At 33.8% G+C, this 26,121-nt stretch overlaps 2 protein-coding genes across 2 annotated transcripts; one reads left to right on the top strand and one right to left on the bottom strand.

Moving 5' to 3' along the window:
• Positions 1–66: 66 nt before the first annotated feature.
• LOC130625615 (uncharacterized) lies at positions 67–2,607 on the bottom strand. The gene is made up of 3 exons (XM_057440716.1): positions 2,468–2,607; positions 2,131–2,257; positions 67–531 (listed from the first exon to the last, which is right to left on the bottom strand). Exons 1-3 carry the CDS (start codon positions 2,490–2,492, stop codon positions 285–287), a joined length of 399 nt encoding a protein of 132 aa, XP_057296699.1. The 5' UTR covers positions 2,493–2,607; the 3' UTR covers positions 67–284.
• A 4,985-nt stretch (positions 2,608–7,592) lies between these two features.
• Positions 7,593–16,012, top strand: LOC130625622 (ras-related protein Rab-43-like). Its single transcript, XM_057440720.1, has 4 exons — positions 7,593–7,695; positions 12,249–12,453; positions 13,171–13,458; positions 14,682–16,012. The coding sequence occupies exons 2-4, from the start codon at positions 12,253–12,255 to the stop codon at positions 14,826–14,828; spliced, it is 636 nt and encodes a 211-aa protein (XP_057296703.1). The 5' UTR covers positions 7,593–7,695; positions 12,249–12,252; the 3' UTR covers positions 14,829–16,012.
• The last annotated feature ends 10,109 nt before the right edge of the window (positions 16,013–26,121 follow it).

The following is a 26,121-nucleotide window of genomic DNA, read 5'->3' as shown; positions in this document are numbered from 1 at the left end:
AATGGTGTGTAAAAACTTGTGGTTCTCAACCTCTCGCCTTTTTCTTTATACACGGTGATAAAAACATTTTTTCGCACGAGTCAATTTCTTTACAACCTCGCTTCTAATGCGTTTTCATGTCCTCTTCTTCCGAAAAAATTAATTGATCCAAAATTGGAATAGCGATGTTCACAACCTCCTTCCCATAGCATTTTGCCTTTCGATGAAGTTTGTAGTGGCAAAAAGTTGACCGCTCCGTAATAACAGCCTAGAAGCCCCTAAACCCTGGGAACGATATTGCGATGTTACAGTATGATGCACAACTTGGATTGAGTGGTTTTCGTTTTCGATTGGACATCGTAAAAAGCTTCGTCAAAATGTGGCGGAAGTTTACAGTTGTCATGCTTTTTTTGCTCCGCACGTGTGTGATCGACAAGTGCGGTAGAATCTTCGAGTTGTTTTTTTAAGTCGACCACTTTTTGGTTTAATTGTTTAACTTGTGTTTCGAGTGATAATATGTATCGATCTTTCCTTTGATCGTCTTTTGCAAACCTATGATCAAAACAGCATTTTTCAGAAAATAGCAACTCTATGTTATGTGAAGCAGTCAACTGTTACTCCAACCTTAGGACATTTTGATAAATTTGCTAGCAGTGAAAAGTTGACCGTTCCATAATAAGGACTCAGGAGCCACGAGACCCCGGAAACGAGGCTGCTGTTACTCTTCAACGTGACTTCTAAAAAGTTTGGATGCTTTTTTTCATTACTGTAATTCTCATGACGCTTAATTTAGGTCAAGAAATGTGTTGTGACAAGATTAGGGGTCTGTTGGTCCGAAATACAAGGAAAGCCATGAATTATTATTATTATTATTATTTCGAATATTTAACAAAATATAGCCACTTCAGTGTTGAAAACATTGTTATTAATTTGGGTCTGAATGTATACATTAGGTAAACACCGGCATTGCCTACCCAATTTCGCTCACATGACCTAGGTTGACCTGTATCTGTAATGAAGACACTTCTAAACATGTCCGCGCTGAGGACCGAACCACGGACTTCGTGATTATGAAGCAAACTTCATAACCGCAACGCCGTTATTTTAAAGTTTCGATGAGTTTACGCATTTATTTATTTATTTTTTGCCGGAAATACGGTTGTTTACTTTTATTACAGTTAGGAGGAAATAACCCGTCCTAAGAAAAAAGGGGCACATTATTGCTTGGCAAACATTTTCGCAGAGCTTTTTGAGATTAAGACCCCGAGGTTTATCTCAAAAAGCTCTGCAGTTGAGAATGCTTAGCGAATTGCAATGTAAATTTTGCTCACAAAACAGAAGTCACTTTTATTCGTTGATACAGCCATAATATCTTACTTGTTTTCACAGCAAATATGTTTACTTGTCGTCACATCAACCTCGTTCCCAGGGTAATTTATCCCGCTTTTTTGGATACAAAAAATCGAAAAACGCGTTTGGTTTACAATCGAAAATTTTTTCAAGTTGTTTCATTAAGTTTTGAGTATAGATCAGCATCACATTTATCATGGGGAAACACCTTATCGTGGTATCACTTAAGAAAAGTGTTTCCTTATGCCCGAAAAAAATGGTGGAATAACTATCCAATGGTGTTTGAATAAACTAATTAAAGGTAGAGGTTTGGAAAAAAAAGTATATAATTTTATCTGTAAAATTCGGGAAATAAATAAATGAGGTTTCACGGACACCTGTCATTTTTGCTATGTTGCATAACTATAATACTTACTGATGTCGTACACTTTTCTGTTGTTAAATTAGACACCAGTCTGCCTAAAAGTTTATGTCGTGCACCTTTACCTGTCAATTATGGCTATTGGTGAAAATTATTTCCTAATTTTCTGTGGAATTCTTTTATTGTCTTAATAAAATGCCAACATAAATACATTTAGAACTTGAACCAGGTCTTCGTGCTAGTCACAACTTTTTTAATTATTAGACTAGACCTGTATGTGTTTTATAAGAATATAGTATGCAGTATTATGAGAGAATATGATACCACACTAAATAATAGTAACCTCAGCCATTCTCGTTCTCCCAGGGCACTTTTTACAGTTAGCATCTTGAGAGAATTTACCCCTAGGAAGGAGGATGACCTAAGCTGAATTTTCTTACCTGATTAATCTGTTTTTTAAATTTCTAATTTGTATTTCGGCAATTTCCAATTGATGATCAGGTCCCGACAATGTAGTATTCACAAACTTCTGGTCTTTCTTTTGCACGCGAGCAATCAGTTGTACATCTATACGATACCATAGTTTTTGTAGCAACAGGTAGCGTTGTAAAAGAAGTTTAAAAAGAAAGGGCTTTTAAACAAAGTTTCGCTGAGCCTTGTGGACTGGTATTTTTAAACGTCTGTCCGATAAGTTTTACTGCTCATGTATTTTCTCAAAGTAAGACCAAAAACATTCATAGATACAGACTGTGTTGTCAAAACTACTTTTTTTTTTACCTGATTCAACCTTCAATTTGCTCATGTTCTTGACAATACAACTTTATTTTTCCGTTATTGACCTTCATCATTTCACAACCAAAAAACGTTTTCTCAACAATTTATCAATTGGGAAAGTTTAGTTTGTTGAAATCACGTTATTAAACATTTTTCTCTTCAAAGAAACTTTGTAACGTCTTTTTCAAGTTTTATTGTTTTTTTTTGATGACCTATCCAGCTTATTTTACATATTTGAAATATCTCTCATGCTTTTGTCTGTTGTGTCGTACGCCACTGACGGATATGACACTAGTAATATAAACACGAGTGGACATTTATCAGGAAGTCTTAGCTGTACTGCGTAGATGTAGAATAATTTTTAACTCGTATACATTGCCTAGCAGGAGTAAATAATATTGTACACCCTTGATTCTAGATCCTTTTTATATATTTTTTATCCAATGAGGAAAGCAAGCACATGTACAAGGACAAGAGAGGAAGGCACAAAGTGCCCCAGATCCTTTATAATAAGCATAACTTTTGCTGGGCATGTGAGTGCTGCCATTTTGTGACTTATTCTAACTTTTATTGGGGCCTGTGACAAAAAAATAATTTTTTAATACTTTTCAACTTTGATCTGATCCGACGATGCCATAAAGTTATTCTTTTGAATGAAATCAGTTTTTTTATATTATGTCCAGAAGTCTACCAAAGAACAGTGTCATTGAATCAGTTAATAGAAATAAAAGTATACTGTGAAAAAATGAAGATGACTAGCCTGTTTTGTGTATGTATGTCTGATCCTATAAAGGTATGCGGATGACGTCACTTATTCACATTTTAACGTGAAATGAGTTTGTATTAACACATTCTGTACCAAGTTTCCTTACTTAACACAAGGTTAGATCCAGGTAACTCGAACACCGGACAACTTACGTTTGAATAACACGATTAACAGCCAATGGTTTCTACCAGCGAAAAATCTGCATAATCGCAAAAAAAATGGAAATACTTCTTTAAGAGTAAATTCCTAGAAAATTTCTTTAGAATTTTTAGAAGAGAAATCTTTCGTGAAAGGATCTGAAATTTGCAATACTTGTAAAAGTTTGTGTTTTTGAAGTATAACGTATTTAACTCAGGAACTGAATTTCTATTGGACTTTCCATATTCTTCTAGATAATTTCTCAAAGCTGTTGACATTTGCACTACTGATGATTTTACCAGTTTTTAGTTTTGAGTATTTATTTATTCGATAATACTACATTTTATGTTCTACTTTTTTTATATATATATTTTTTTAAAAATCAATTATCGTATTCTCTTAACTATCCGAGTCTCAAATGTTTTAAAAAATTCAAGGGCCGGTTCAACCTCGTTCCCGGTGCCTATTGTCTCTTTTTTTATCTCCGGAGGGCGAGTATCGTCGTCCGATGTTAGAAAAAATCCAAGATGACCTGGGGACGAGGCTGGGGCCGGTTATTAGAGAGGAGCGCTAAAAATAGGGAAAGGGAGGTGGCAGTCATAAAATTATAATCAGAATCCCTTTAAATTGTTAAAATGTAAAAGAATGATTTAGAAAATCTATATACTTTAATCCTTGCTAAGCACCCAGGCGCTTATTTAATAACATTATTAAGAAAATTTGCTATACACCGATAATTGCCCGGACGCCTATTGTAAACTGCAACAAATATTGTAATTCTATAATCTCCTCGAGGCGCAACCTCGTTCCTAGTGTTTTTTTTCCTTCAAACAATCTCGGACGGTGAGATTATCAGAAAAAGAAAAAAAGGGCCTTTTCGCACGGGGTTGCCTCGGGGCGCTTCTTAGTTATTTGTTTCCAGACAAAAAAAATTAATCTCGGAAAATTTCCGTTCTCTCAAAAGCTAATAATGATGTTTAATTTTGATATCTGCCAGTTGAAAGACCAATCTGAACTCAGATTGTAAACAATCTGTTTCTCTTCGACCATGGTAAATCATTCGTGTGACCAGTGCGTTCCGTGGCCGAATAATAGTTAGCGGTCAGTAGTTAGCGGTCTTTAGTGCGCCGCCGGAGTGGGGACTCGAACCTGAAAACTTTTGATTACAAGTCGAATGTGCTACCACTACACCATCTAATTATACTGTACGTATAATTATTCCGGCATCTGCTAACTATCATGTTACAGGCTAATTATCAAGTTCTGCTTGAGTGTTTAATTTTCTTAAATAGAGTTTTGAAACTCATCCAAAGTATTTACAAAATATTATTCCGGGATTTTTTAGAAAATAACATAATCTCTTTACAAATTTGTTCATCTGCAGACAGAGTTCGCATATGATTAAAACAGTCGGCATATCTTCCTTTTTTCATTAAAACTTTCATAGTTCGATGCATGGACACACTCTAACACAACAGTAGCTTTTTTAATTATTTCTTGGGCAAAGTGGCCACGACAGGCTGGCAGTGCTGATGGCATCAACGTCTTTTCTTGAGTCGAACAGTCAGGAAAGAAAAAAACAAGTTGGTTACATCAATTTTCCTTTCTGTATTTTCTGAAGCATTAACAAGGTTGTTTTTGTGTGCCTATTTTTGCCTCCCAATAGCTAAACGTAATTGTGGCAGTCTTCTCCATTTTTGTTGTCCATGATGTAGTGAATGTGATCATATTCTGGTTGTTGTGTTGTCGGATTGATTCTGGCTGTTTAGCTTTGTCAGAATGAGTTGGACCACTAGTCTTGTCAGGCTGGCTTACTGACCATATTCTCTTGCCATTGACGCAGTCATATTTAAAACTGATTTTACTATTGAGTAATGATGTAGAAACAAACCCTGGCCCACAAGAACATAAAGAAATGAAATCTGTTATTGGATCGTACAACCAAGGAAATATCAGATTCGGTAATACAGATTTGGTACATGCGATTGCATGGTCTATGTTTAGACCCATCAGTGTATGGACTAAAGCAGATATAAATGTTCTTATTGACGGTAATAAGATATACATGAATCTTGAAACTACTTAATTTTTCTCTTTAGAGGAGCTACCAAAATATGTTTGTATTGGAAATAAGAACTTCCAAGTTGTTAAATTGGAATATTGTCAAGGAAAGATATTACCCATAGACAATGCTAGATCATTTAACACATTTTATCCAAATAAAAGCGCCAAGGCTAATGGGATTCTATTGATTATTGAAGGCTATACACTCAGTATCATGTTAAATAAATGGCATTTTTTTTATTTGATTCTTACAGTTGCAGGTGAAGGGAAGGTTATCGATCAATGCTATTAGAAGTTAGATCCCTGATAATAATTGAGAAGTATTTTAAAGCAACTTATTTAAATGGTTTCCAATCCCTTGTGTATGATATACAATGTTTAACATTCAAATTCATATAAGAAGATGGCAGGACAACACCTTGTCATATTGATTTTGTGAAATGTTACAGATTGGTCATACGGTTGCTGTCAAAAATGAAATGTATGAGTTGCAGAAGAAGAAAACAGCTAATGAAAATTACCGGCGATTAAAGATTTCTGAGAAATATGAATCAAAAAGAAAACGAACGATGGAAAACTATGAAAACTTTAAGTGTTCTGAAAAATATGGTTTGAAAAACAAACGGATGATTAATAACTTTAAAAATTCTTCAAAGTGTGAGCTTAAGAAAAAAGTAATGAAGGCTAATGTAGCTAAAACGTCCAAAAACGTTGTTCCGATTGATGTCAAGGTAAAATGATGCCTGTACAGGAGATCAGTGATTGTATTATAAAATGCCTGAAATGATTTAGGGGAGAATATATTTGTCTCGCGTGTGATTTCGTTCCTTGTCAAGCTGTTTGTAAAAAATTAGTTTTTTTCATTTCCTCCAGATACTTCAGAGTTAAGGCGCCTTAAGAACGATCGCACGTTTTTATGGCATAAAGAAACTTATCAATGTCTGTATGCCATAAAAACGCAGAAAAGTGTAGGATAGAGATTGAGTTTTCAGATTGCTAGAATTGCTTAACAAACATACCTTATTTTATAAATCGAATGTTTTGAAAAAAATTAATGGGCTAAAACAGGTGATAGAAAAACGGCAATAACCGTGCCTTCACAAAAATCCAAAGTCGCTCAAAAGGGCTGACGATTTATCAATCCGAAAAATTTAATTGTGTATTTATTCTTTTTTTGTTTAATTAGAATTGTCATATTTAAGATTTCAAAATTTGGATTTGTTTAACAATATATTGGCCAATTAGTTTCTTCTAAATGAAAAATTGCAACTAATTAGACCCTCCAATTTGAAAAAAAGATTCAAATTTAAGAAATCAAATCAAAAAAGGATAATAAACAATCAACTGTGAAACGAACTCATAGAAAGATTATTTAGTACAATGTCTGATCCAATATCTCCTTACCCGTCCATCGAAGGCACATGGTTCTATACATTATTTTGATTAGCGTCCAAGCTCTCCATGCATAGAGAAACGGGTATTGTCGACCCCAGAGCTTTTGAGATAATGATGACAAGAATAAAGAGCGGAAACAGGCCCAGCGGAGCAATTTTGAAAGTAAAGAGGGTAAATTATTCAGTATTTCAGGACGACCGAAATTTTTTTAAAAACTTTCGGCCCTCTAGATTGGCTAAAACATACTTTAAATGCCGAAATATTGCGCGCGAAAGCCTTCACAAAATTATATTTAGAAATATAGAAGAAACGCCATATTTTATGTAAGATAAATTTTCAAAATAAGCAATAGTAACATCGAAGCAAAATAAAGATAATGCAGAGAAAGTCTATATTATATAACGACAGCCAGTCCTCCTTTGTATATTTCCCGAATACTCCCTTTCTGTTGTCGTGCGATTGAACAAATGCGTTGGCAATTTTGACCAGGTTTAGTTTGTCAGTCCTATCCTTTTGGAATTTAAGAATCGAAATGGAGGTACGAGCTGGAAGCTTTGTTGATCTCATACACAGCATATGGATCAATTATTAAATGATTAATACATATGATCACCTTATAAAAAAATATTATTTCTTGGCAAAAAAGTGAGGGGGATTAAGCCCCCCCAGCCCCCTCCGGTTCCGCCGGGCCTGGGATAAACTAATCTTTGTAAGAAGAATTCAACGGGCTTATCGGCTATGTTAGGGGGGGGGGTAGTCTGTATAATCCTTATATTCTCAATTGACGTTTCGCTGATGTTAGCATTTTTTGTGTTTTCATAATGCCTCCCTGCTGATGGGGAAGCTAGCTTGAGGGAAATGAACAGCAGTAAGTTCTTTTAGTACAATAATAACGTATGTAATACAATAAAAGCTGTAATTCAATTTCTTTCCCAACTGCACTCCTCTAATGTGTACATATAGTGAATATAGTGAATCGTTATAGTGAATCGTTATCTTACTATATAAAGTAAAATATTGTTGTGGATAATTTTAATCCGCCTCATCATAGCTACACTCAAATTATATAGTGCCATGTTTTTCCTGCACACACATATAACATTACGTAATGCGATCCCAAAAAGATATGTGCGCAAAAATAGAGGTTGTGTCTGCTTAGGTTGTTTACATTTCTACCTCCAAGTGCGCGCCACGGCTGTTTCGCTACGGTCAAATCGCGGACAAAATTAAGATGGCTTCCACAATTTTTTTGGAAATTTTGTGTTTTTATCATTTTTTAAGTTATTGAAACTTTTTTTGTGTTGTTTTAATTTTACTGAATTAAAAAGTATTAAAACGTTCTACTTTTCCCCTTTTTAAATATATAAATATGTTATACATGTGTGTTATAAATTTCGAGTTATTTCGTCGAACAAAACACACAAAACTAAAAAAAACATTATTTTTGGCGAAAGTATACCATCTTTCCAACCTTGTGCCAACACTGCGCTACTAGCTACGGACTTGAAAATTGGTATGGGGGGGGCCTGGAAACATGGTTCTATTGGCCGGTACCGTGCACCGTTCGTCTCGCAAACTATATACTACTTAAATTTTAAGTTAAAGTCTTCTTTAGGCGCTAAAAAAGAGGAGAAAAAGTTGCCAAAGTGGTGCACAGCAATTTGATGTAGTGTGATCCCTTTTCTGTTTAATTAAATAATTATCTAAACTTCTAAGCAAGTCACAGTGATGGCGTTTAATGTTTTAGTAGTTATGGTTTTTCCCAGCAAAATTACGGCAACCCGGTGTTTACTTTTGACTTGATTGCTCGACCCGGGAATTCTAATCCGAAACTGGGATTTTTTAAAAATGTTGGAATAAGCGAGACAACAGTGTCTTAGCAATTTTGAAGCTAGCTAAAGTTTGGCAGAGCACGAGGTAAGGGAAAAACAGTAAACTACTTTATTTTGTAGGGATTTTAATATTTTTTTTTGCTATAATATCACCCTTGGTTTTAAGAAATTGTTTTATAGCTTGTAAAACTTTAAACGTGGCTAATTGTTATCTTTTTTAATCTTTTTTCTTCTGTTTTGTATTTTTCTGTAAAGAGTAGCTATTTTTTGGTCCTACAGTTTTGCATTTTGCATCGTGTTTTGTAGCTAAATCACTTAATACTTCTTTTTTATATTTAGTTAAGACTTTGGTGGGCTCTTTCAAGATAAAATTGTTGAAATCAAAGATGTTTATGGCTAGCTAGCTAGCTAATCTTGGCTTTATCACAAGATTGGGTGCTATTTTATACAATTTATAAAGAAACACAACATGATTGCTTTGTATATATTTAATGTATATAATAAATAAACTATTTATGCACAACTTGAGATATTTTCTACTAACATGATAAACTAAAATGTTGAAACTGTCGACTCTGAATGACGTTTTATTAAATGTATGATGTCACATATTTGGCCCGAAAACCCTTAGGACCAAAAGTGACCCTTTGGACAATTTCGGACAGATAAATATTACATCTACATCATCTTTAATAGCCTCAGAATCCAAAGTAATGTTTTTTATTCAGTTAATAAACAAATTTTAAGCATACATTCAGGCTCTAAAGGCCGTTTTTCACATAATTTCTCACATTTGGCCCAAAAATAACCGTTTGGACAATTTCGGACAGACTAATATGTCATCTACATCATCTTTAATGGCCTTAGAATCCAAAGTAATGTTTTTTATTCAGTTAATAAACAAACTTTAAGCATACATTGAGGCTCAAGGTCGTTTTTCACATAGGTCTCACATTTGGCCCAAAAATAACCCTTTGGACAATTTCGGACAGTAATAAAATTAATTAATTTTTATTCCAGATATTTAACCTAATCTGTGGACCATAAAAAACATGTTTCCTTAACTTTATTCTAGAGATATTGTGGAAGACACTCATCTAAATGATAATTTTTAAGTCATTTTTAGACATTTTGGCCTAAATATACCAATTTCGGACAGGTGTCCAAAAATTTTTTTCTTTTAATAATATGGACAATTTATCTGAGATTATTATTCTTTTTACAGAATATAAAAATTTTATTTCGTTCTTGAGATATCTTGTTTTAACTGAGAGGGTAATTCGAATTATTTTTTCGTAACATTTTTGTCCGCTTCGAAACAGCTGTGGCGCGTGCTTATCTGAATTACGTAATCACTTGGAAGAGAGTGCAGATAAGCCGCAAACGCATATATAAGGCCAAAGGAAGTCGTACCTCAGTTTAACATCGGCCGGCCACATGTATATTTACCACCGCATGAAAAATTTCATTATTTAAACAAATTTCATTATTGTCTTCATTTTTTCCCTCCAGAGAATGAGAATAAGAAAGAATATCTTAATAAACCCCTTTCACATGCTTCACACATCACCACACCATCATCATTGAGGATTTCCAACAACAACTCGAATCATTGCGCATGTTGTCATGCTTTATGCCTAAGGGCAAGTGCGGGCCACTTTTCGAATTAAATTGGCGGTTGTCGTCGGAAATTGGCGCACTTTCCCCAACATGCCTGGAACATTCCCAAAATGTAATTCCTTGCAACATACCATGCAGACTTCCCATTTTTTGAGGTATGCGATTGTGTACCTGAATTACGTGAGGTATCGGGAGAATGTACCTCCGTTAACAGATTACTTCCTAATCAAAAATAATCTTTTCTTGGTCGAACACGAATTATTGAATAATCCTGGTCCTTAAATTGATGAGCAACCTTATTCATAGCCAACGTGACCATCCTAGCTAATTCACAGACTCCCGACTTAGTTAAAAGAACTACGTAGACATAAATCTTTTTTGCCTGACCCCTTTGTCATTGGGTAATCAGGTCTTCACAAGGAATTCAGTCATGCAGTTCCTAACTAATGCGGAGGTGAACGCAGACGGAGCATGGATAAGCAACCCTGCAAAACTGCACTTACAGGCATTTTATCATGGATTTAATTGTAGATAATTTCTTTATTTGACAAAACAATTGAAAACCATAGCAGGTCTGAATTTAATAAATTTTTTTCTTTATGACGCAAGTGTTATTCAAACAATTTTAAAAACATGCTGCTGTTTGTATAAATTTTGTTAAAATGTAGCTGAACTTTCCATTGAATTTTGAACTTCTATTTAAGCCACGTTGACAAAGATTTTTTTATTGAAATCGATACATATTTTTGCCTATTTGCTTGTGATGACCTCAAAAAAAAGGAAAATAACAGTTAGTCATGCATACTATTTCGGCTACACGTAAAAGCACAATCGTTGTGTTTGGGGTTCACAATTTAAAACGTCCCCCAATTTTCTACTGCGAAATGATACGCAAAAAAGATTAACCTTGGAGCCTGTATCGTATGCGTAATATGCGTTGTTAAACAAATAAATGGCCATTTTAAAAATTGCCAAATTTATAGGTCTTATACCTTTCAAATCCTTTGATATTGGCTAGCATTTACTGCCCTATTTTATTATCGCCATCATCCCCAATATCGCCACCAGAATAAAAATTAGTGTTCCACACCAACCCTTGTCTATGGATTGTTGTTTTTGTATAAACAGATGCATAGAACATCTAACTTCATGATTAAACTCCATCACGGAGCTCTTTTTGTTTTCCCGCAGTTTATGATACATATTAAAGTTATGTGATTAATTTCTACTACAGCGCCAGAAACAATTAACTTTTGCACGGTGTTTAAAATAAGACATACTCAAAACGAGAGCTATAAATTACTCGATTAGAAGGTCAGGGAGGGTTTGTATTCAGAACAAAGTTTTCTTCACGAATTCTTAGTTTTTTTAAGAGGGTGCCATATAAGGACAGACCTAGCAATCATAGGATGGCCCATAACAAAAGTGAATTTTCATACTTTTGTGTAGTAAGATGTGGCAAAAAAGTCAGAAAACTTGTTTTCTAATGCCAAAAATAGAACTTTATGGATACACTACTAGAAATTGTCCCAAGCTAAAAATCTTTAGAAACTGTTTTTGAAAGAAAGACCAATCAGTCGAAAATGCCAGAGTGATTAAGAAACTGGTGGAAAACCAGCCAAAAGCTTACTAGTGAGGATCACTATGTATTTGTATCTAAGGAACAACTTTAAATCAAAAATTACTTTTCACACACTCTTCATATCAGAACATAGCAGCCCTCACTATACCTCCTATGAAAAACAAGTTGGCTTCATATGAAAGAGCTTCCTAGATGTTTAACTGATCTAAAACTGAGTAACTGATCTAAAAAGTTATCAAAAGTATAGCAGCTATTGCTATTTCCTGCCTTGTTTTTGGCAGGGGATATTGTTTGACTGTTTTAAGATTGGTCACTAATTCTCCAAATATATACTATCTATATATTTTTGTGGTAGTACAGCTTCAAAATTATAGTTTTTCCATTTAGAATAATGAAACGGAATCAAGTTCCAGAGGACGTTGATACTGAATTTGACTACCTTTTTAAAATTGTTTTAATTGGAGATGCTGGTGTTGGCAAAACTGCCATTGTGCACCGCTTTAAATACAACACATTTGTTGAAAGACATGCGAGTACCATTGGAGTTGATTTCACATTAAAAACGATGCAAGTTGATGATAAAAGAATAAAGGTGTGGCTTGAATAATCTTTTACATTATTTTTACTTATATCTTGAGTCTCTTTTTTTTAATTGCATAGCTACTATCCAAAACTGACTGGCTAGCTGGCTGACTATTCTAAAATTATTTTTTTGGATATTTCATAGAACAAACGCCAACAACTATGATATTTTCGTTTCTTCTAGCAGAAAAAAAGTTAAAAAACTCACCCTTTTACTTTAGAATTTTAATCAAAATCTCAACTGCTTTAAAGTAAAAAAATGTGAATGGAGATTGCTAAAGTGCTCAAAAAACTGTTCCAATAAGAAGAAAATGGTTCAATCTGAATAAATTCAAACTCTAGACTTTTTTACCAATTCACTTTCAATGAAATGCTTAAAAATGGTATTTACTGTGCTGCCCACTGAATTGTTAGGATTAACTAAAAATGAATCTTACTGAATTTTTTTTCCTAACCTTTTCCAGGTTTTATAATCAATCGTTGCAGTATATGTAAATTATATATTTTTTTTACCATCACAAGGCCTGCACTTAATAAACATTGCTTATAATTTAAATATATTATAACTTGTATTAGGATATTAAAATAAAATTAATTATTTACCAGAGTGAATTTTTGAATGAAATTTTTTAGTAAATTGACTTTGACGTTGACAACAGTTGCACATCATCTTTTATTTTCTTAATCATTTTAGTAATTTTAAATCTATGAACATTTCTTTCCATAGCTTCAAATATGGGACACTGCAGGGCAGGAACGTTTTCGAACAATCACACAGAGTTATTATCGTTCAGCTAATGGTGTTGTGTTAGTGTATGATATAACAAAAGCAGACTCTTTTAAAAATATGAGTAGATGGCTGGAAGACGTGAAAAAGTATGCTGGAAAATGCCTGCACCAAATGTTAATAGGCAACAAGTGTGATTTAGAAGACAAAAGAGACGTCAGTGCTGCAGAAGCAAACAGTTTTGCAAATCACTTTGAAATTGGTGATACTTTAGAAACATCAGCCAAGGTTAGCTTTACTCATGTAGGAAGTTATGATCTAGCTTTGCATCTGCTTTCAATATGCGAACTCAATTTTTAGCTTGCCTTAACGATACAGGCACTCCTTTTGAAACACACTCAGTATATTTCAAAATATTTTTAAATCATTAGATAATTTTCACAAATTTCAGGAATTTTATATAAAATTCTCAGAAAGGTCAATTCACGAATATAAAACTTCGCAAAATAACTAGAAATAACCTTTTCTTGTAATTTATAACTTGAAATTTAACTATTTAACTGCGCAATAACTTATGTAGAAACTAGTTTTTCCTCTTTCTCAGGTAATTTTTCTGGCCAGCCTCTGCGATATAAGAGGAAGCTCACTTAAAGGGTACCTTATCTCGATAAATGAGCCTTAAAAAAATTTCTATTTAGCAGAGATAGTGTAGCGTATTGGGCTTTATATCATAAAGGTTCTAGGGTCCCCACTCTGGCGCACTTAAAAAATGTAGTGTTGTCAGCCCATTTGATGTCATTTACTAGCCACTGATCAGCTTTTGTGTCAGGCAAGCACGCTACAGCAATGCTATACGTATCACTAGCGGTAATGTGACATAGTTACAGTTGGATTGGAATAAGAGCCAGCCGTTAGGATAGAATCCCCAAGGACGTTAAAACTTTCCGTTATATATTTAATACATTAAATTTAAAACTGGATTTGTGAAAATAATTCTTTGCAAACAACCGAACAATCTTTCATTCACGAAAAAAACATTTGGCAAAATATCTCAACACAACTGAAATTAATCTTAGCGAAATGTATTTTTGTCGGACCTTACGAAAATTAATCAACTTCTAAAAATAACCGCAACACGCTTTCATATCAATTTTCTCCCGTTTGTGGACTCACTAAAACAATGTTACCGGGACTTTTCAATAATTTCCATTTATAACAATGAAAGTTAATGTTTGCGTGACTTTTTCATAATTTCCATTTATAACATTGAAAGTTACGTTACCGTAAATTTCCCAAAATTAAATTTAATTTACTGTATTCTTTTAAAAAGGAACCAAACTCTACTTCTTTTCTTAAAATCTCTTTTAAAACTTCTGGATATATTGAACTCTTGTTCTATTAAACCTTTTAGATATCTCTTCAGGACTCGCTAATCACGAGTACTCCTTTTTCTTACTATCAGCGTATTTTGTTTTACTAAAGTAAAAAGAAGCATTTATTTTTTTGCGTAGGAAAATTCAAATATAGAAGAAGCTTTTTGGAGGATGGCAAAAAATCTGAAGGATCGTTACGAACATGAAGAGGGGTTGAAACCATCTCAAACTCCTGATCTGGTTCTTGATTCGAAAAGTGTTGGAAAAGGATGGGGTTGTTGTTGACGGCATTTTAACACGTCTGTAAATGATGATTCTTCTCGTGTAACACAGCTAATTTGTAAGCGAACATGTCTATTTTTGTATGTTATGTTACACTGTTGTGCATCTGCCTGATCGCCGAAATTTAATGATTTTCAATATAATGTTATGTATAGTTCTCGCAAACAGTGATAACGTCGTGCTGGAATGTTTTTGTACTCTTGTATACGACTTAAGTAGATCAACAAGTTTTGAATCAATAACTTTTTAAACCGAGTCTAATCGCAATTGTGAAGAACACGAGCGTTTTTTCTCGTAAATATATTTTTATGAAATGTTAGCAGTCGCTGTTGTTTTCTCAGCTCTATTTTTTTTACTAGCTAACTTAAAAGGTACACATCTTTAATTTTTAGTAAAAAAGAATATTTGTCAATTTGAATTTATCATGGTCCACACTTTGTGTTTCAACTTTACTTGGAGCTGTGTAGATGTATTTTTGTTTATTATTTCGGTTTGCGTGTGTAGTTTGTGTTAACACCGGTCCCAGGGTCTGTAGCGTTTTTTATATGAAGATGGAACTCGTGCGATACCCTGGTACAACAAACATATACTTCAAAGGTAAAAACTTTTGCGAATGATCATCTAAATGATTTTTTGCCAGAATGAACTCTTTTGATAGCCGTAGATGTTATTTTCTATATGTTTAAGGAGATCTGGAAATAGAATTTTAAGTAAACTATTAATTACCAGTTTTGGATGAAATCAAAATATTTACGATTGGTACACGAAATAAGGAGGGTGAAAATATTATACCGAAGATTTTTTATATTCCGCGAAAGAAATTACCTAAGATAAAAAATTGAACATTCCCCAATAGCCTATTTTAATATTCTTTGTGGGGACAAGCAAATTTTTATATCGGGTCTAGCTTGTGATTTGTGTCAAAAATCACAAAAGTTCCTTTCGAGAAAACTTTTTCCATGATTTAGCTGTTTTCTTAATCAACGATATTTTCACTTGTGTTTTCGCTGGGAGAGATAGGTAGTACTAAAACGAAATACATAATTATTTAAATAATAATTAATTATCTTTCTTTTTTTTTGGTAAAAAATTTTAGGTTAACTTTGTTTATTTGGATGATAATATTTATACGAATCATTGTGTAGTTATTTTAAGAAAGATTTGTGAAATACATTTTCTTACCGTTATGTCTGTTACCTATACACCTCGTCAGATGCCGACATGCACACGAAACTTAAAGGCCTTTCCTGAGAAGTCATGCGGGAATACGAGACTAAAACAAGATATGGCTGTACAGCGATGGAGATGTGGAACCAATGTTATAACGAAGCTGGATTTATTGCTTATCGATCTGCGACTGAGTTAAAGCGTATTAAGACACGAAGGCCAGCAACCAAGTTCTCCTACTCTAGGGTTCTCAAATGTACATAAAGCGAATTTCTAATCATCAACGTATTACAAGCCAATAAAAACACTCCGCCTTGCTTGCCCAGCATTTGCACCAGAGGATGAAAGACAACAATCATTTTTTATTACTTTTCACAAACGCAAGACTGAAATATAATGAAATAAAAAGTACCATCATTTTTTTGAGTATAAAGATTTCTAATAAAAAATGTGCAATAAAAATAAGGATTAATCAAACAAAAATCTTTGCAAAAGAGCTAGTTTATGTCAATAAAGTATAGCAATATTTTATTTTACTTACCGTAATGATCCAATTAAGCGCCCAAGATTTTTTAAGAGCCCCCCTTGAATAAGCGCCCAGGTAATTTCCTCAAAGTTCAATAAGCGCCCAGCACTTATTAAGCGCTCCCCTCGAATAAGCGCCCACCTGATAAAAGGGGGCGCTTAATCGAAAACTAAACCTGAGAAACTACGCGCTTATTTCAAAATTTTACTTTCTTATGTTGTGAACCCTAGAAAGACTAAAGTTTATTTCGTTACATCTTTTGTGCAGTGTTATTTTTCAGGAAAAAGAAAATTTGAAAATTACCGTTGTCTTTAATTTGTACAAAATTAGAAAAAATTTGTAAGCCCCCAGCATTTTTTTGCAAAGCTAATGTTAAACAATGACGGGTAAAGCGGTCAATACAATAAACTACATTGACCATCAGGATTCAGGTACGTACGTTGGAAATGTTATTTTCAAAAAATAACACCCATTTTACTTCAGGTGAAAAAAAATAAACAGGCTGCAGTCTGTCGTTTACCGTATTAATTAATTACCTTTTTCGGTTAAGCCACAAGAGTGAATATTTATACCGTATCACAAAATAGGCTCTATTTGAGCTTGAATTGTAAATACTTTAAACTCATAGCATAACTAATAAAAAATGAGCTTTTGTTGCTTGTTTTACAGAGAGAGAAAATTGAACAGGCTGACGGCAAAATCGTAAAACCCCTCCTGTTTAGTCACTGAGCAGCAAGCTTAATAATAAAATGCGTATTAGTCCAATTGCTATTTTTATCGCCTGTCGTGTTTTCATATTTTATACAAAGGCCTTCAGCCCTGTGAATTCACATCAAAATCCGGCATTGCCAACCTAAAAGCAGAGCTACATTGATTTAGGAACAGCTTTTTTATGCCGCCCTATACGTATGCCGAGGTCGACAAAACTGCTTTATTAGGTTTGTCGTAGACAAAGGAAAACCCCTTTACTCCAGTTTAATCTGTTAAGTATAATCTATATTCTAAGTTTTTTCAGACTGAAAAATCAACTTTGCGGCTCTAAGGGAAACAAAGTCAAAGTTGCCAATGAATAAAAAAACACGTTTGCAAAAGATATTAGTTAAGGTATATATAAGTGTTTAACTTAAATCTCCAGAGTAAAGGAGAATATACCGTCTTGACCCCTGAAGTGCCTGTAAACCTCATTGACGACCTCTTTCTTTTGCCGGCCTTTGACGAACGTCGGCAATTTCGGGACGACTTTCAGTACTTTGAATTCACAGGGCTGGTCGTCGTGGAAATACCGTCAAAACGTAAACATTGAAAATCGTCTTTACTACTAGAATAAAATATTTTGTTTTGTTGCTGTATAGCTAACACAAAAAGGTATGATGCATAAAATGAAAATTTGTTAAGCAGAGTATCGTAGCTAAAAATTGCAGGATTATTACAAAATCTATGCCTTCTTACTAATTTTTTATTGTGGCTAGCTTGGAGACAACACGAGAAGAAGCAAAAAACAATGGCTAGCATAAATGCATCTGCATGGAAAACTTGGGGAGAAAAGCAAAAAATAGCTAGCTAGCTGTCTGTGTATGGCTATCTACAGAAACTGACTACGTTAGCTGGACTGCTATGAGCGTCAGTGATATACATATATGCCAAAATAATAAAAATGATATTGCTAAGGGCTACAAAATGTGATGGTATATTTATTAGCATATAGCTAGAAGTAATTAAGTATTTGCAAGACAAAAATAATAGAGATCTTTTTTAAAATTAAGCTTTACAACTTTTAAAATGGCATCTTCTAACAATATGGCACGTAAAAAACACATGTAGAGGGACCATGCGTTGATAAAAAACGATAACTCCTTCCTTTAGAATCTTGATAAGCATCATGCCATTTATCGACATTTATTTCGCCATAGTTTTTGTGATAACATAGAAAATTATAAACGAGTTACAAAGTTACAATAATTATGTTTTCAGTAATTTTAAAGTTCACGATGTCACAGTAGAACGGACGAGAAAGTCTTATGTGGCACCACATTTTGGGATATTTTTGAATGGCAGACACATTCGCGCAATTTTCTTAGTGTATCAATTTGCGGAAGTATATATACGTGATTTTCATCCTTTTTCCGCAATAGTTTATGGTCACAAAATAGAAAAAAATTGCGATTTTTTCTCTATTCGCGAAAGTTTCTGTCTAAAATAGATTTTTCACCTGAAATAGTAACTACGAGATTTATTTCTATGATTTTCACAAGAAGGCAGTAAAGGCTGTAAAAAATGTTTCAGGAAAGAAGGCAAGGGAACATATATACAAAACACCCTTAATCTCATGTTATTTCTGCTTCTTTACATGACGCTGGTTCACTTACATCTTCAGGTTGGTACCCATCTTCATTTCCAGGGTCTTTTCGCCTTTGAAACGATGACGGAGCAAAATACCCTGGAAGCAACGTTAGGAAGTGAGAATCAAAATTTCATTTTATGCTGTTCCGTTTTGTGTTGGTGTAAAGCGCGCCCTTATCAGTGTTATGCAGAGCCGGCCTGTTAATATAGCGATGAAGGCTTTCTTATCTCTTCTTCTTTTTTATATATAATTTTAAAGTTTGGTAAGCCCTTAAATAATTTTCTTGGCTACATAAATCTTAAATATTTAAATATGTTGGGGTTTTTCAGCCACTCAGCTACAGTTCACGTCACGGATCCAGTACAGGAAAGCTAGCTACTTATAAGATTACACACCAACCTAGCAAGTTTTAGTTGTTTCCTCTTTCCAACATATACTATATACTGTGGTTAACCTAGCTAAACGTTAATTTATAGCTAGTTATAGGGTAGCTATACTTTAACCTTTAAGATGATTTTGTGATAACGCAGCAAACTTCTTTGCAGACTAACTTAGGGGGACTATATATTGTGAAACAGGCGACATTCTTTATTCATCCAACATCTCTTTGGCACTAATATTCCCGAGTATTTTCATGGATCAGAAGAGATTACATCCCGTGGCACTTATTTTCGCTAATGATACTTTGAAAAAGGTTTAGGGTATTGATTTTGGTGTTTTAAGAAAAAATTTATACAATAAATATTTTTGGAGGACTTCTTTTCAATACAAAATTCGAATTAGTACAAATGAAGCTTGGTTACGATTTTGCAGTCAGCATTTAATTTTCTTCTTTGCAACGAAGAAAATGGATTTAGCAGGTGTTAAGGATACGGTAGACCTTCTGACATGATGTAACTGCTATGCTTAGTTTCTAGCTCTAAAGTACAAACCATGAACAATCCCACTACACTGTGTGAGGCAATATGCTATCATCATCGCATCTCCTGATTATTATTATTATTATTATTATTATTATTATTATTATTATTATTATTATTATTATTATTATTATTATTATTATTATTATTATTATTATTATTATTATTATTATTATTATTATTATTATTATTATTATTATTATTATTATTATTATTATTATTATTATTATTATTATTATTATTATTATTATTATTATTATTATTATTATTATTATTATTATTATTATTATTATTATTCAGAATACATACACAAGAAAGCCGCTTCAGTGTTGGAAACACTGTTATCAATTAGGGTCCTGTGTTTTGAATGTATACATTAGGTATACACCGCCATTTTCTACCTAATTTCAAACACATGATATGGGTTGACTCGTATAGCGGTATTTGAGGCTTTGGTAAACATGCCCGCTCAGTGGCCGAATCAAAGACGTTGTGATTACGAAGTGGACTCTATAGCGACTAGGCGCGCGCCATAATGCTTTGTCATGATGCCATCCTTCTGTTTTAGAAATTCAATAGACAAAGACGAACATTTCTTGTAATCGATATCTGATTGGCTAAAAAAAATATCGTACAATAAACCTCCGCCAATCAAATATTTTAATTACATAATACATTTTTGTCGGGCTGGGTATTATAAACTACGGGGTAGTTTATAACACGATATAATCGGCCATCCTTTGGCTTACAAGTTTATTTTACGATTTGAAATTCGGCCACTTTTTATCATTTTAAGTCGCTTCAAACACATCAAAATTTTGGTAGGACCTCACGCACTCATGGTGACGCATCGGTAAACAGGTGGTCATGAAAAAAATTGGACAATTGTTAGTTATTTTAAAGTAATAATCTAAGTAAGCAAGTAAGTAAGTTTTTATGCGTTTATCAAGAAATTTTATTAATCTAAATCATTCGCCAGATTGCATTTACGTTTCACATTCACCGTTTTATCTGTCCCTCAGGTTCTGAAATATATGATGATGTCACCTTGTACCGAATGAGGTCATCCATTCTTATGCCAATTGGAGTGTTATATGCTAACAAACAGCGGTCTTAAGTTCTGTGTTAATATATTGTTTCCTGTGTTACTGTTGAATGGAGAGAGGGAAAGGGAGGAGTGAGTTTAAACACAACCCCCTCTGCCCCGTCTTTTCAGGGCCACATATAGCTCGCAAAGAAAATCATTCTTGTAATAATTTTATGTGTGTCGGATGGCAGGATATAAAAAGAGTGCCTCTCTTTCCTGTTTAACTGAAAAAACTGACAAGGCATCATCATGTGCCAAAGAAGCAGCTTGTATAGAACGAATAAACGTTTTCAGAGCAGCTACCAACTGTACCCTTATATCAGAATTTCATTTTCCTCACTACAATTTCTTTATAATGTGAAATTTCTTTTCACAAATTCGCATTCGTGTTTGCGCTCCTTTGCTTTGCCTTTAAGACAAAGATCTGGTCGCTTTAAAAAATATAGAATTCTTTGGTGTTTAATTGCTGCCAAAATCTCACCAGCTGACTCCATCATCTTCACCATCTCTTCACTCGCTTCTAGTACTTCCTTAATGTTATCTGGCACATACCGACATAGATCTGATAAAATCAATTCTATCTTGGACACAACTTTTCGTCTTAAACTATCCGTCATCTTTTCGATCACATTTATGCTTGGAATGAAATAGTAAGGTAGATGATCATCTTCTTCAATGTATTTTAAAAGTTTTTTAAATAAATATGTAACTGTGAAAATGGTCGATTGATGGTCACTCTTCCAAACAGGATCATCCATTCCATGTTCTTCACATGTCCAAAACATGACGGTTTTTCCAATAAACGAATGTATGTTCTCTTTGTCAAGAGGTTTTAAGTGCTTGTAAACCATCGACTTAAAAAAAAGATAAATGAAATTCTGTTGATCCGACCTCATGCTTACCAATTCTCTTTCCACATTAGCAAAAGAATATCTCAGTTCTGTAGTTTGGACATTAAGTTTGTTCTCAGCTGAAGATTTCGTAATAATGTATCCAGCTTGTGTTAAATTCTTTACTGTTGCATGATCTGGCCATTTCCTGTTCCTTGTCACTCATTCTTTAGCAACGTCTGGCCACCAACTTAATTTAAAGACAAGAACAACATCCCAAGACACGGCTAACTCAAAGATTTCATCAACATATAAAAGCTGTGTTTCAACCGACGACATGGTTATTTTGTCTTTTGAAGGGGAAAGAGAAACTCGATCTAGACCGACATTTAAAATAAAAGCCAATATTAATTCTATAGCATGATCATCATTTTTTACTTTAAACTTTTCTTTGGCGATTTCTTTTAAATACCCATTACCAAATAACAGCGTGCCTGTATATTTGTCAATATCAACCTTCCAGTTTGTGGGAGCTAAAAAAATCTTTAGTTCGTCTGCCACGCCCTTGATCCTTGCCTGGAGAAAACGAAGAATACATTCTTTTCTGCGCAAAACTTTAGTGTTTGTTCTTTTTTTTCTTGTAGTAGTTTAAAGTCCTTGAGCAAGTCTTATCTAAACATAAAATTTACCGGTTTTAAATGAACGAAAAGAAATGTTTACATAAGTCGAAAAGGTCACATAATCAACAACACATGCTGCATTAAAGTGCTAAGAATTACTGTCGCGGTCGTCACTGCTGCTAACTAGGGAATTATTTCCATCAAGTTTTTCTTTCAAAGAGGGAAAAATGCTTTAACTGGCAATTTTTGTTAATAACATTAGAATGGTTCACTCAATCACCCTGGAACTTTTGGTAGTTGAGTTTTTGTCATTTCGGAATAAAAATAAAAGTAAAAAAGATCTAAAAAAAATCAAACAGGTGGTAATGTAAAACTCATTTTCAATAGCTCTATATTTGAATTTCTCTACAAATAAATTTAACCCTATTCGGTCCAAAAATCAAACTGAACACACTTCTAGTACGTCATAAAAGAAATAAAATGACAGCAATAAATTTTTGCTTGCGTCAGCACATTTTCTGTGACGTCATCAGAAGCTTGAAAATTGTAAAAAATGCCACTATCTGCTTAAAATTTAATTACTTTTGTTCCAGAGCGAATTTTTGCATTCTGTTTGAAGTTTCTGAAAGCTAAATAAAACTTACTTTATATTTTCCGTTTTTTACGTGGATCGCATAAAAATTTTCAAAATTGCCCGAAAATCCGTTTTTTCCGATTTTCTGGTAAAACTTGACAAACTCGGGAAATCGGATTATTCACGGGTCCAAATTATGCAAAATAAATCTTCTTAATAAAACAAAGTTGTGTTGCAAGTTTCAAGTTCTAAAGATATGTCTAATAGATAAATATTGAAACTCAGTAAGATTCATAGCCATATGACATAGCAATAAGGATTTATTAAAAAAACCGTCAGGGGGAGCGGAATCTGCCCCCGGACCGAATACGGTTAAAGGGCATTGACGTTTTCTTGAAGCTCATTTACGCCCTCACGAAATTAAATCACGAAATCACGAAGTTAAAATGTCACTCGAAGTATCAAAATAATACCTAATTTAAATAGTTTAAAAGCAAATAAACCTAAAAATAAACACCGAGCAGTACATCTTTGAAAAGTGGACTTTTAACAAACAAAGCTAACGTTAGGGATATGTACATATATATACTAATTAAATTAATTATAAAAATAGACAAAACCGCAGCTAGGGATCACATCTGTGGAATGTTGTGTGACGTAATAAAATATATATAGAGTCCCGTCATTTTGTTATCATATATGTTACTTGACGTTTGATGCGTATCGGTCGTTTTTGCCGCCATATTTTTTGTATACCTTGTGAAATACACGAAAAAAAAAGTGATAGCATTTGTCTTCATTTTATTATACACTCCTCAATATTACACAACATCTATGTTATTTTGGAAGCGACAGATGAACGAATAAAATTGTTGAAAAACGTAACATTTGTAAAACAGTTATCAATTTAATGGAAACACATAATGTATAAAAAAGCAAAGCAAGAGATGTTACACAGAAAATTTTTCAGAGAAAAAATTTTCAACGGCATCTCCACGGCAGTTACACAACAAGTGTTACACGGCAATAACTAACTTTAAAATGATAGTCAGATTGTTCAAGATGATGGCACAGTAGCGACATTTGTTAGATACCCGTGAACAGCTTGAAGAGAAACCGTCCTTTGTTTGCTCAAAATTGTCGCCGGATTCCTACTTTGTGCCGGAATTGCACGAAATGTAGCTAGATGCCCGGAACATATACGCTAGGGAAAATATTTTGAATATTGTTTTTCTGCTTGGTTTTTACGTTTAATAAAGACGGGACGATTTCGTGTTAAGAATGTACGAAATAGCTTTCGCCAGCAATTGCCTTATATTTTTCATGATTCCAGTCGATTCTCCACCGGTTAAAGACTATTCTCTGTCGTAATAGCCGTCTTTTGTGTGCTCAGACTGGCTGCCGAGTTGCTACTTTGTACAAACGATGCACAACGTAGTATACGGAGGAGATTTTAACGAACAATCAAAAATTAAAGCTCTTTGGATATTCAAATAAATTACCAACCATGAATCAAAGTTATTCGGGATCCGTTGTTAGTTTTTTATGCCCCGGCAACAGTCCGAAACTAGACAAATAGAACGAAGCAGCTTTATCGTTTTAAAAGGACAGTTTTATAACTGTATGCTTCATTTCTTGCTTTGTAAGTCTTCTAAGAAGACGTTTTGTGTTCGAAGAAGGTCACAGTTATTTAAACTACTTAAGGGCATTAATTTGTTTACATTTTTTACTGGATTGTTCTGCTAGCCTAGCTAGCTCATAGCCAGCCTATATCTTTTTTGTTTTTACAAGTTAAGATAAATTATTTAACGCTTTTTTAGCCACATATAAATTTTAAAGTTTTAAGAAATTTTTATCCTGGCCAACATTGTTTAGTTTTTTGTTATCTTCAGTAATTTTGATTTTTTACTCACCAACAACTGGGTTTGTGGCTATCTAACTGTTAACTAGCTAACTCTGGCTGAAAAGTAAAAGCAGCCTAATTCAGTTGGCTACAACAGGGGTATTTATATGTTTAATGTAGTTAGGTCGCCAAACGTTTTACTGTAATGTAAACATTGTTAAAGTTTAAAGTCAGACAACAGTCTCGATTAACCTTACCCACAATTAATGTTGTAACAGCGTTTCTTTAAATTGTCAATACATTTTCCAAGTTTCACGAAAGGTTTTTCCGCAAAATAAAATAAAACCACGGGAACAATGGCTGTTGTTTCCCGTGGTTTTATTCAAACCGAAGTTATTTTGTGGAAAGTATAATACAACTGAACGCTGTAGGATTTTGTGGATCCGCAACATACTGTATACCTTTACTTTAACACCCCACCTTGTTGTGCGGCACAATTTACCTGGACTTAGCGCTTAACCAGGCATTTAATGCTTGATTACTGAGGGCATAACATGGAATTTTAACGCCGGGTCTGCGGACTAGTCCGGATATTTTAGCTGACGATAAAAATCTTCAGAATTATTGCACATCGGTATAATCTTGTAATTTTTCATTTACATTCGCTTCTTTCACAACGTGATGTCTGCTCCTGCAAGCAAAACAACAACATGTCACATTTGTTTTTTGTTTTTTTTTTATTCTTTCTTTTGTGTGGTTTAAAACTAAAACCTTTTCTTACAACACGAAAGTCACGGATAATGAATTTTTTTTGCTCCTTCAATATATTTTCCTTGTTATAAATGCAATAAAGTTTTGGACAATCAACACTGCCTTGAATACAACCCATCCCTATTAAAATGTTTTAATTTGCCTTTTTTTCTAAAAAGAAATTAACAAAACAATTTATAATAATATAAAATTCTATCTCTTACAAACTAAGGTCAACTTTAACCTTACTAGTTTTTCACAAATTAGTATTCACGGAGTGTAGAAACTGTTTCTTGTGAAAATGCTTTTATATACACAATCATACCTCGACCCTTTCATACCAAAATCGGTAAACTAATGTATTGGAAAGTTGCAATATTTGCTACATTGAATCCAACCCAATCCCCTATAATGACTTTTTTTTTATAGCTTATGATTGGGGTGGAGCTAATTGGTTACCGTATTAACTATTTATACCCATGTTTTGTTTAGGATATTGAGGGAAAGTCTTAATTGCAGCAATTTTAGTTAAAAGGTCCGGGGGAGGGTCAAATTCCGCACTCACTTATTTAAGAACTCTTTTTTGCTTTACGGCATGGATATGATCTTGGATAGTTACTGTGCTTTCATATTTATAT

Source organism: Hydractinia symbiolongicarpus, chromosome 14, assembly GCF_029227915.1.
Source record: "Hydractinia symbiolongicarpus strain clone_291-10 chromosome 14, HSymV2.1, whole genome shotgun sequence".
NCBI lineage: Eukaryota > Metazoa > Cnidaria > Hydrozoa > Anthoathecata > Hydractiniidae > Hydractinia > Hydractinia symbiolongicarpus.
The sequence above is the reverse complement of the archived record's forward strand: the minus strand, read 5'-3'. Positions and strand labels throughout refer to the sequence as shown.

Coding starts and splice junctions, on each gene's coding strand:
- LOC130625622 (XM_057440720.1), top strand. CDS start 12,253: ATGAAACGGAATCAAGTTCCAGAGGACGTTGATACTGAATTTGACTAC. Junction 12,454..13,170: donor TTGATGATAAAAGAATAAAG/GTGTGGCTTGAA, acceptor TTCTTTCCATAG/CTTCAAATATGGGACACTGC. Junction 13,459..14,681: donor CTTTAGAAACATCAGCCAAG/GTTAGCTTTACT, acceptor TTTTTTGCGTAG/GAAAATTCAAATATAGAAGA.
- LOC130625615 (XM_057440716.1), bottom strand. CDS start 2,492: ATGAGCAAATTGAAGGTTGAATCAG. Junction 2,258..2,467: donor CAAATTGAAGGTTGAATCAG/GTAAAAAAAAAA, acceptor GGTATCGTATAG/ATGTACAACTGATTGCTCGC. Junction 532..2,130: donor TTAAAAAACAGATTAATCAG/GTAAGAAAATTC, acceptor TTTTGATCATAG/GTTTGCAAAAGACGATCAAA.